The sequence below is a fragment of the Mobula birostris genome, chromosome 27 (assembly GCF_030028105.1).
Source record: "Mobula birostris isolate sMobBir1 chromosome 27, sMobBir1.hap1, whole genome shotgun sequence".
NCBI lineage: Eukaryota > Metazoa > Chordata > Chondrichthyes > Myliobatiformes > Myliobatidae > Mobula > Mobula birostris.
Genome location: NC_092396.1, coordinates 32,427,288 through 32,439,997, shown reverse-complemented (window position 1 = coordinate 32,439,997; position 12,710 = coordinate 32,427,288). Strand labels below are relative to the sequence as shown.

The window sequence follows — 12,710 nt, the reverse complement described above, 5'->3', positions numbered from 1 at the left end:
GTTAGGCTTGAAATCAAAGAGCTGCCAGCTCAGTGATTCTGACAAAAAATCTTTAACCTGAAAGGTTAACTTTATTTATCATTTCACTGATGCAGTCAGAAAATTTCCAGCATTTTCTGTTTTCTGCTAGTCCAGATGCCAGGTTAGAAGTTAATTTGAAATTTGTTTAACATGTTCTAATCTACATTAGAATAATACCCAGCACAATTATCTGGAAAAATACCAGTTTGAAGGCTGTTGGAATCCCCAGTTCACACAACAAACATCTGGTGATGATCCAGTGACGTTATTGAGTGATGCTGAAGAACAGTTTTACACCTGTGACGCTGCTCGACAGGACTGACCATCAGAAGTCATGTAAAACATTAACTGCTTTGATTGACGACAAAACCCACCACTGCTGTGTACATACATCTACTGACGCTTCTGGACACATCTTCAGTGATGTTCCTGGAATCATCGGGTGTTTCGGGTCTTTCAACATCATACAACCTCCTCCAGGTGACCCAGCCGGGGCTGATCAGACCCCAGCTTGTGTCCAGGTGGCTAGCTACTTATGACTCCATGGCTCCCCTCTTTTGAGCCACAGCCATCTTGAGGCCCTCTCTGCCGCATCGGTGGCACTGCGGATGGCTCTCCTCTTCCTCTCTCCCTCGATGCCCAAAATACTGAAGGTTCTAACTAAAGAATGGGCTATGAATCCCCTACAAGCAACCTCCACTGGGAGACACCTCGCTCTCCATCCAGCCTGCTGACAGTTGCTGACCAGTCCTGCATACTTGGAGAGCTTACTTTCAAAGGCCTCTTCCAAGCTATCTTCCCATGGGACTGTCAGCTCCAGCAGCACCACTTGCTTAGTAAACTCAGGCACTAGGACAATGTCTGGTCTCAGGGTGGTGGCTGCGACATGGTATAATATTATCAAAGCGCAAAGTAAACAGACACACCAAGCCAGTGGATAATTTCACAATTTTGGTCTTGCAGTTAGATGATTATCTCCTCCAACATTCTCTAATACAAGTAAAAATATTGTAAGAAATTGAAAGCAATTTATAACTTAGTTTAATTGCACCAATGCTTGCTCTCCCAGGTTGCCTGAAGTAATGTCCAGAGAGTCAAGGATACTCTGGACTAACCTGAGGGCAGAGAAAGACTGGGGTAAGAGAAGATTCACAAAAGCTTTCCACACCAGAATGGTCTGATTGTACACAAGTAGTGGTTCAAACAGAAACTTGATGTAAAGGAATTGACTAGAGATCCAGCTGGAGGAAGCAACCACTTTGACAAGTGGATAGTAAATTCTCTGCCTTAAAAATAAATGTTAGAACTTTATCACATTGATAATTAAAGCTTCAAGGAGACTCAGCTGTTCCAGTCCACAAGTTTCAATTTGCCTATTTTCCCTCCATCTTTGTATTTCATATTTAACTTGCCATTTTTATTTTGCTGCCCTTTCAGATACACTTTGATCATTCTCTTTCCTCCATCTCTATTACCATTCACTCTCACCTGGAGGATAGCCTCCTGGCCCTGCATCTATTCCCCCCAGTCCTATTCCCACTTTCCAAAACCTCAAGCTTCTAACTTTTTCCAGTTCTGGTGATGCATCATTGACCAGAAATGTTAACTCTCTTCTCCACAGATGCTTCCTGAGCTGTTGAATGTTCTAACATCTAGAAGCACAATTGTGGCAAGCAGAGCCTCTGTCATTTTCCAAATGAAAAGTTAATTGTTAAGTATAAAGTGGAGCTTTGTGTGCAGGAGAACAGTCAGGCTTATCAATATTGCTCCCAAGAGCAAGCTTTGGATGGTATGTTAAATACAGGACATTCAATGCCAAGCCTTACTACACACTGTTTCACTAATGCAAACACCCTCCTCTTTTACCACCAACTCAGTCATGCCAGCTAAACTTCAATACATCCAGCAGCAACCAGGTCTTCCTTAAAAACCACATATCTTGGTACTACCTAATATTTTCTTTGTGCAGCCAACCCTTTTCAAAAGACTGAATCTAGAATTTTACAGATTTAATACTTTGCAAGTGACAATGATGGGAACCAGTAGCCGTTTTGATTTGAAAGCACTGATGCATCACAGGGATCAGTCAGCAGTTCAAAAAAGCAAAAATCCCAAAACATAGTTCACAATTTTGTTTACTTCAATAATCTAAACTACCAACTGTTTATCAGCAGTATATACAGTATTCTTGAGAAAATTCTTGTTCCTGTAGAAACAATGAGCTACATTGACTCCTTTATCTGGCTCTTGTTCTACTCAATCTGCTGGCTGAATACTTATTTAATGTTGAGATCTTGTTATTGCTAGTTATTCTTATTAATTGTAGGTTATAAAACAGGGGTGATTAGTTTTATCTATCGAGAAGATCCTGTCCATCTACAAAGAACAATGAACATTATAATAAAATAATCTCATCAAGAACAGTTGATATAATAAATCTACATAGAACGACAAACTGCCAAGAAATTGTTTTCAAAGTCAAGTCAAGTCACTTATTATTGTCATTTCAACCACAACTGCTGGTACAGAACGTAGTAAAAACGAGACGTTTTCCAGGACCATGGTGCTACATGAAACAATACAAAAACTACACTGAGCTACGTAAGAAAAAAACCCACAAAAACTACACTAGACTGCAGACCTATCCAGGACTGCATAAAGTGCACAAAACAGTGCAGGCACTACAATAAATAATAAACAAGACAGCAGGCACAGTAGAGGGTATAGTAGGTTGGTGTCAAGCCAGGCTCTGGGTATTGAGGAGTCTGATGGCTTGGGGGAAGAAACTGTTACATAGTCTGGTCATGACAGCCCGAATGCTTCAGTGCCTTTTTCCAGATGGAAGGAGGGAGAAGAGTTTATATGAGGGGTGCATGGGGTCCTTCATAATGCTGTTTGCTTTGCGGATGCAGCGTGCAGTGTAAATGTCTGTGATGGCAGAAAGAGAGACCCTGATGATCTTCTCAGCTGACCTCACTATCCGCTGCAGGGTCTTGCGATCCGAAATGATGCAACTTCCAAACCAGGCCGTGATGCAGCTGCTCAGGATGCTCTTGATACAACCTCTGTAGAATGTGGTGAGGATGGGGGGTGGGAGATGGACTTTTCTCAGCCTTCGCAGAAAGTAGAAATGTTGCTGGGCTTTCTTTGCTATGGAGCTGGTGTTGAGGGACCAGGTGAGATTCTCTGCCAGGTGAACACCAAGAAATTTGGTGCTCTTAACGATCTCTACGGAGGAGTCGTCGATGTTCAGCGGAGAGTGGTCACTCCGTGTCCTCCTGAAGTCAACAACCATCTCTTTTCATTAATGCTGTTCATTAATGATATTAAGCCCCACAAGAAATTAATAAGAAATTGGGTAGATTCATATTGTCCAGTGTTCTCTTGAAGAACACACTTTGATAACATAAGAAAAAGGAATACACTATTCATCCCTTACGCTTGCTCCACCATTCAAGAAAACCATGGCTGATCTTTTACCTCAATGGCACTTAACTGCACTGATTCCATAATGCACAATCCCCTCAATATCCCAAAGTGTATTCACAAACTTGATAAAATCTATAGATGCTGGAAATCTTCAGGAGTTCTGACGTAGGGCCTTGACCTGAAATATCAACTGTTTATTCATTTCCATAGATGCTGCCTGATCTGTTGAGTTTCTCCAGCACAGTGTGTGTTTTCCCAAAGTGTATTGATTTCCATCTTGAATATACTCAGTGATTAAGCATCCACTGCCCTGTTTAACAGAGAATTCCAGAGTCTTTCTATTTGGGTGAAGAAATTTCTTCACAACTCAGCTCCTGACACCACCACCCCCCCTCCCGAGTATGGGGAAAACAGCAACTCCGCATGCATCTTTGGTCCCTGTGGGAGGCTAGTGCAGAAACTGCAGGGGCCCCAGCAGTGATATTTAAAACTTCCTTTGCCACAGGTGAGGTGCCAGAGAATTGGAGGATAGCCAATGTTCTGTTGTTTAAGAAAGGCTACGAGTGAGCCAGGAATTTATAGGCTAGTAAGCCTGACATCAGAAGTGGAAAGGTTATCAGAAGGTTTTCTAAAGGACTGGATATACAAGTATTTGGGTAGACTGGTACTGATTAGCGATAGTTACCATGGTTTTGTGCACCGTAGATCATCTCTAACCAATTGTATAGAGTTTTTTTTTGAGGAAGTTACCAGGAAAGTTGAAGACAAGACAGTGGATGTTGGCTTCATGGACTTTACCAAGGCCTTTGATAAAGGTCCTACATGGAAAGTTGGTTGAGGTGGTTCAGTCATTCGGCATTCAAGATGATGGATTAGACATTGGCTTTGTGGGAAAAGCCAGAGAGTAGTAGTTGATGGTTGCCTCTCTGACTGGAGACCTGAGAATAGTGGTGTGCCACAGGGATCGGTGTCTTGTCCGGTGTTGTTTGTCCTTGCATCAACAATCTGGATGATAATGTGATAAACTGGATCAGCAAATTTGCAGATGAGACCATGATTCAGGGTGTAGTGGAGAGCGAGAAAGGCTATCAAAGCTTGCAGCAGGATCTGGACCAGTTAGAAAAATGGACTGAAAATGGCAGACAGAATTTAATGCAGACAAGTGTGAGGTGTTATACTTTGGGAGGACTAACCAGGGTAATTCTTACATGGTACGCGGAAAGGAACTAAGGAATGCAGTAGAACAGAGGGAAATGGGAATACAGATCCATATTTCCTTGAAAGTGGTGTCACAGGTCAATAGGGTCATAAAGAAAGCTTTTGGCATATTGGCTTTTAGAAATCAACGTATTAAGTACAGCAGTTGGGATGTCATTTTGAAATTGTATAAGACGGAGTGGCCAAATTTGGAGTATTGGGTCCAGATTTGGTCACCTATTTATAGGAAAGATGTAAATAACACTGAAAGAGTGCGAAGAAAAATTACAAGGAAAAAGCGCAAAGAAAACTTACAAGGATGTTGTGGGGACTTGAGTACCTGAGTTCCAGGGAAAGGCTGAATAGGGTTGGACTTCATTCCCTGGAACATAGAAGACTGAGGAGAGATTTGATAGAGACATACCGATCAATGAAGGGTACAGATAGGGTAAATGCAAGCAGACATTTTCACTGAGGTTGGGTGAAACTAGAACTAGAGGTCATGGGTTAAGGGTGAAGGTGAAATGTTTAAGGGGAACATGATGAGGAGGAAATTCTTCACTCAGAGGGTGGCTAGAATGTGCATGTGGTGAATGCAGGGTTGATTTCAATGTTCAAATTAAATTTATTATCAAAGTACATATTTGTCATATACAACCCTGAGATTCACTTTCTTGTGGACATACTCAAATCCATAACAGAATAATAACCGTAATAGAATCAGTGAAAGACCACACTGACTTGGGTGTCCACCAAATGTGCAAAAGACAACTAACTGTGCAAGTACAAAAAGAAAGAAACAATAATAGTGAATAAATATGCAATTACAGAAAATGAAATGAAGAGTCCTTGAATGTGACTCCATAGGTGTGGGAACATTTCAATGATGGGGCAAGAGAAGTTGAGTGAAGTTACTCCCTGTGGTTCAAGAGCCTGATGGTTGAGGGGTAATAACTGTTCCTGAACCTGGTGGTGTGAGTCCTGAGGCTCCCATACCTCCTTCCTGATAGCAGCAATGAGAAGAAATGTCCAGGGTGATAGATACTGCTTTTCTGCAACAACCTTTCATGTAGAGGTGTTCAGTGGAGGGCTTTACCTACAATGAACTGGGCTTTATCCATTACTTTTTGTAAGATTTTCCATTCAAGGCCACTAGTGTTTCCATACCAGGCTGTGGTGCAGCTGGTCAATATACTCTCCACTACACATCTATAGAAGTTTGTCGAAGTTTTAGGTTTGGCAGGACATCTTCACAAACTCTTAAGGAAGTAGAGGTGCTGCCACACTTTCTTCTTAATTGCATTTATGTGCTGGGCCCAGGATAGGTCCTCTGAAATAATAATATTGAAGAATTTAAAGTTGCTGACTCTCCCCACCTCTGATCCTCCAATGAGGACTGGATCATGGACCTCTGATTTCCTTCTCCTCAATAATTAACTCCTTGGTCTTACTGACATTAAGAGGCTGTTGTTATGGCACCACATAGTCATATTTTGCATCTCCCCCCCTAAGATACTGATAAATTAGTGCTTTTGATTTGGCCTGCAACAGTGTTGGTGTCAGCAAACTTGAATATGGCACTGGAATTATCCTTAGCTACACAATCATAAGTGCAAAGCAATTTCAACATTTAAGAGAAACTTGGACAGGTACATGGAAGGGAGGGTTATGGTAGGTTATGGCCCTTGGGACTAGGCGGAATAATAATAATTCGGTATGGACTAGATAGGCTTTAGGACTTGTTTCTGTGCTGAATTGTTCTATGCCTTTACCCCATCAAGCTACTGGATAAACTGCAGCTAACTTATGGCAGAAACCCATAGACAATCTTTGAGAATGGTTTGAGATACTAAAGGGCAAATAGGTAGAAGGCTCAGCAAAGATACTCATTGACAGTCTGCATTCTACCATGCAAGTCACTGCCTCTTTAGGCTTGAACATCTTCTAACCAGAGATGTCAATAGAATACACAAGAGGTTCTGCAGATGCTGGAAATCTTGAACAATACACAAAATGCAGCGAGGAACTCAGCAAGTCAGACAGCATCTTTGGAAGTGAACACAGTCGAATTTTCAGGCTGAGACCCTTCATCAGGACAAAAGGAAAGGGGTAAGAGCCAGAATAAGGTTGGGGGAGGGTGAGGGGAAGGAATACAAGCTGGCATGTGATAAATGAGACCAAATGACTGGGAAGTTGGGTGGGTAGTGGGGGATGAAGTATGAAGCTGGGAGGTGATGGGCACAACAGCAGCTTTACTTTCTTCGAAGCTTGCATATATTTTGGCATGTTATCTAAAACACTGACAAACTTCTGTCGATGCACAGTGGAGAATATCCCAACAGATTGCATCACAGCCTGATGTGTAAACATCAATGCCCAGGAACAGAAATGGCTGCAGAAAGTGGTGGATACAGCCCAGTCCAGAACAGAAGCCTTCCCTACCACTGAGTATAGTTGCATAGAGCACTACCACAAGAAAGCAGCATCCATCAAAGACTTCCAAAATCCAGGCCATGCCCTCTTCTCATTACTACCAATGGATACGAGGTACAGAAGCCTTAGGTTCTACACCACCAGGTTCAGGAACAGGTAACAGTTTAGATTATGAAGACACGTAGTCCTCTTTTATTGTCATTTAGTAATGCATGCATTAAGAAATGATACATTATTTCCTCCGGTGTGATATCACAAAACACAGGACAGACCAAGACTGAAAAAACTGACAAAACCACATAATTATAACAGATAGTTACAAACAGTGCAACAATACCATAACTTGATGAAGAAGTCCATGAGCACAGTAAAAAGTTCAAAGTCTCTGAAATGTCCCACATCTCATGCAGATGGGAGAAGGAAGAAAAACTCTCCCTGCCATGCCGACCACAATCCGACTCTGAGTCATCTGATAACTTCGAGCTCTGATCAGCTCTCCCACACAGAGTACTGAGCGCCATCTCTGTCCAAACGATTCGACCTCCTTCTCGGTTGTCAAAAGCAGGCAAGGCCGGGGATTTTGAGGCCTACCCTCCGAAAGATTCCCGACCACACAGTAACGACAGCAGCGAACGGGCGTTTCAGAAATTTCTCCACATATTCCTCTGTGCTTTCACGTCCATTCTCCATCAAATCAGAATTGTCCACTGCCCCTATTTAAGAGATACGATATCATTTTTCACCGGAGGGCTGAGCACATGCAGGCGCACCATCTTCTCCTCCCGTCCAGTTACATTACAAACATCAGACTCCTGAAATGGCATGGATAACTTCATTCACTATTACACAGAATTGATTCTACAACCTACAGGCTCACTGAGAACTTGTGTTCTCAGCCATAAACTCATCTCGGGCTTCTAGCTGAGTACTGGTATCAATTTTAACTGACACCAAGGAGCACAGGAGGCATATCTGAGTTACCTGGAGAATTCGCCGGTAGAACATTGTATTCGCAATGGCCATAGGATTGACTTTGATGGCACAAAACTACTGCGCAGCGCCAGTGGCTTTTGGGACCTCCTGCAAAGGAAGCCATTGAAATAAAACTGGAGGAAAAGAATTTTAACAAAGATCAAGTTCTCGCTCCAGGTAAGAATTGGAATTCAATTGTAAATAAGATGGGACAGCTGGGAAATCACTAGATCCTGTTTTCACATCCTCAGTATTAGTTTTATTTGCACAGTTAGTTTTATGTTACTCATTGGTTGTTTGTCAATCTTTGTACTTCTTTTTGTAAGATTCTACTTTTTATTATAAATGCCTTCAAGATGATGAATCTCAAGGTCTTATATGGTAACAAATACGCACTTTGATAATAAATTTACTTTGAACCTTGAGTTAACGCCACCCATCAAATATCCATTTACAGTAACATTACACTAATCCCAGTATCTTCACATTCCTACCAAATCTTGCTGGATTCTTCCTCTCACTTGTGCACTTGGAGAAATTACAGTGGCTAATTAACTTAGCTACCAGCATATTTTTGGGACTGTGGGAGGAAACCAGTGTAGTTTGAGTAAACCAATCAGGTGTATCATTTCACACAGAGAACATCTGAGGCCAGGACTGAACCTGGCTCACAGGAGTTATACCTCAACTGTCCTTTCCCTAGCTGCAATCCTACACACAATACCACTTAACCAAAACTTAAGCACATCTAATTTGGCAAATTATCTTATGCACCAACATACATTGAAAGTTTTGCACACCATTCATACAGAAGAATTCATTGTAACAGTGCATTGAGGTAGTACGAGGTAAAACAACAAGAGTGCAGAATAAAGTGTTACAGTTACAGAGAAAGTACAGTGCAGGTAAACAATAAAGTGCAAGATCATAGCTTGGTAGATTGTGAGGTCAAGAGTCCATTTCATCATCCTTTTTGGTCCTGAAGCATTGATGCTGCTTCCTGGATCCATGCTGAGCTTGTCAATTTCATCCACTTTGCCTCCAACTTCCACCCTGCCCTCAAATTTACTTGGCCCATCTTGGACACCTCTTTCTCCTTTCTCCATCTCCTTGTCTCTATCTCTGGAGCCAATCCATCTACTGATATCTTTTATGAACCTACTGACTGACAGCTATCTTTCTATACCTCTTCCCACCCTGTCACTTGTAAAAATGCTATTTCCCTTTTCTCAGTTCCTCTGTCTCTGCTGTATCTGTTCTCAGGATGAGACTTTCCATTCCAGAACATCTAAGAAATCCTCCTTCTTCAAAGAATGGGGTTTCCCTTCCAGTACCATTGATGTTGTCCTCACCTGCATCTCTTCCATTTTCTGGACGTCTGCCCTTACCTAATTTTTCTGCTGCCATAACAGGGATAGAGTTCCCTTGTTCTTAACTACCACCCAACAAGCCTCCACATCCAGCACATCATTCTGCATAACTTCCACCATCTTCAGTGGGGTCCTATCATGAAACACACCTTTCCACATGGACCGCTCTCTATAGGACTCCCTTGTTCACTCAATACTCCCTACACCCACTAACCTACCTCTTGGCACTCATCCCTGAAAACAGAACAAGTGCTACATCCACCCCAGACCTCTTCCTTCACCACCATTCACAGCCTCTAATAGTCTATCTAGGTGAGGCAATACTGCACCTGAGAGTCTGCCAGGGTCATCTACTGTGCCTAGTGTGGCCTCCTCTATTTTGGTGAAATACAACATACATTGGGGGTGGGGGGAACTGCTTCATCAAGCACCTTCGCATGATCTGTCACTGAAAACCGATTTTCCTGGTGGCCACCCACTTTATTTCTACTTTCCATTCTGAGATATTGATCTATGGCCTCCTCTATTGCCATGATGAGACCAGTCTCAGGTTGGAGGAGCAACATTTCACATTTCGTCTGGGTAGCCTGCAATCTGGTAACATGAACATCAATTTCCTCAACTTTAGTAACTTCTCCCTCCTTCCCCATTCTGACACCCCTCTTATGCCACTTATTCTCCTCACCTATCCATCACCTCCCTCTGGTTCCCTCCTACTTCCCATTTTCCTTGGGCTCATTCTCCGATCAGATTGTTTTTTCTTCAGCCCTTTACCTCTTCCACCTATCAGCTCCCAGCTTCTCATTTCTGCCCCTTGCCCCTACCCACCCACCTTCCCTCTCACCTGGTTTCACTGATCACCTGCCAGCTTGTGCTCTTTCCTCTCCCTCCCACTTTCTTATTCTGGCTTCCTCCCCATTCCTGTCCAGTCTTGATGAAAAATCTCTGCATGAAACGCTGACTGTTCATTCCTCTTTACAGATGTTGCCTCACCTGCTGAGTTACTCCAGCATTTTATACATATTGCACTGGATTTCCAGCACCTTCAGAATCTTGTGTCCATTTTATCATGCCAGCAACCATTCAATAGCCTTATAATGGTGGGATAGAAGCTGTCCTTGATTCTAGAGGTAGATGCTTTCAGGCTTTTCTATCTTCTGTCCAATGGGCAGGGAAGAAGACAATGTCCAGGAAGTATGGGGGTTTGATTATGCTAGCTGCTTTTCTGAGGTAGGGAGAAGTTGAGAACTAACTTACTTTAAGATGCAGACACACCCACAATTGCTCAACAGTGTTATGAGTAGGAAATTGAAATTTTATACTTCCTCCTTACCCTGAGGCTGCAGCTCAACATTTCTTATTTCTTTTGAGAGGTATTTTGTTTCTCACAGTCAATAAAATGCCTGTGAAGTGTAGCGATTATTCACAGTAAATAGAAGTTGAGTTGAACTAAAGAAAAATTATGCAGATGTGAAATACATAGCCAGACAATTCTGGAAAAGTGTTAGGAGAAATCAAGCAAAAATAGATGCCAAAAGCCTAAAACAGAATGTGCTCAGAATGGGCAGCATCTGTGGAAAGAGAAACAGAAGCAGGTCTTCAGCAAACAACCTTTCATCAGAACTGGGTCAGTGAATGCCTGACAGCCAATGAAGAGCCTTAAGTGCAGTGATTGCTGTAATGAACGAAATATGACAGCCAATTTACAGAACAAGATCCCACAAGCAGTAATATATTATTGATTTAAAAATGAAAACCCACAACTTAATTGGACCAACCAATAGGGAATACAAAATTCAAAATTTTGTTCAGAATTCTACAGGGCGTCAAAGGCTAAGGGAAGAACGCAGGAGAATGGGGGAAGAGAGATAATAATCAGCCATGATGGAATGGCGGAACAGACTGGATGCACTTTGGCACGTGATAACAAGAAACAGACTTGTATTCTAGTGGAGGCCCTGGAGGCACTCATGATCTTTCATCTACTATTCTCTGTGAATATTCTAATTTTAAGATCTTCACAGAGAATAGTAGGTGAAAGAACATAAGAAAAATCAGTAATTTAATGCTCTGAGATTTCTCACATTTTGCGGAATCCCCAAATTCCTCATGGGTCTTCCTTTGCCTTGGTTCCTGGCTGTGTTGACATTACAATTTGTAACAATCTAAGCATATACTTACAAGGATGTTAGCCCATAGAAAACCTTGCAATTGTAGTCAAATATGAACACCAAGAAAGGTGGATCTAGACGTATCACAATTGAATCTGCCCTCACAGTAAATAGAAGTGTGGTTGAATTTAAAAAAAATACAACCGTGTAGATGTGAATTACACAGCCAGACAAATCTGGAGAAGCGTTAGGACAAATCAAGCAAAAATAGATGTTGGAAATCCAAAACAGAAAATGCTCAAAATGGCCAATGACCTTTTATCAGAACTGCATCAGTTTTAGAAAGGAGGTTGTGTGGAGGTTGCCAAAGGGATAAAGTAAAACAAAAAGGCCAGGAAGGAAGTTACCAGTGATTATGTGATGATGAAGGTGTAATTTGTAACGTCAGGATAACTACCACCAAAAGCTACCATTTAGCACTAGTAATAAACAAGAAAGTGCTAGAAACACTCAGCAGTGCAGCCATTGTCTGTGAAAAGAGGCAGTTAACGCTTCAAACCTGGAGCCCTTCGTCACTGTTTCCTTTCCCCATAGAGGCTGCCTGACCTGCTGACAGCCAGTAACATGAGGAGAGAAGGGAAAACTGGGAAAATAGGATGGTGTGCTTGCAGGAAGGAAAACTGGAGGAAGGGTAGTTAAGTTTGGTGTGAAAGCCAATTGGATTGACAACTATAATAATTGTAACTAACTACAAGAGGGACGTTGGAACAAACTGCCCACTCCTGCTTTTGTTATGTTCTCATTCAACACCATCTCATTAGACCACAAAATATAGGAGCAGAAGCAGGCCATACGGCCCATCAAGTCTGCTCTGCCATTCAATCATGGGCTGATCCAATTCTTCCAGTCATCCCTACTCCCCTGCCTTCTCCCCATACCCTTTGATGCCCTGGCTAATCAAGAACCTATCTATCTCTGCCTTAAATGCACCCAATGACTTGGCCTCCACAGCCGCTCATGGCAACAAATTCCACAGATTCACCATCCTTCAACTAAAGTAATTTCTCTGAACCCTCTCCAATGTCAGTATATCCTTTCTAAAATAAGGAGCCCAAAACTGCACACAATACTTGAAGTATGGTCTCATGAGTGACGTATAAAGCCACATCACCTCCCT

The 12,710-nt window shown here is 42.2% G+C and overlaps 1 protein-coding gene across 4 annotated transcripts in view; it reads right to left on the bottom strand.

The window, feature by feature from the left end:
- Positions 1–12,710, bottom strand: part of LOC140188698 (endothelin-converting enzyme 1-like) — a 214,600-nt gene that overhangs the window by 142,988 nt on the left and 58,902 nt on the right. The window contains exon 2 of one of the 4 annotated variants that reach the window (XM_072245232.1): positions 7,418–7,793. The exons of the other annotated variants lie outside the window; for them this stretch is intronic. Coding sequence (XP_072101333.1) covers positions 7,418–7,420 — 3 coding nt within the window. The 5' untranslated portion in view covers positions 7,421–7,793. The remainder of the gene's footprint in view (positions 1–7,417; positions 7,794–12,710) is intronic. 4 annotated transcript variants of the gene reach the window in all.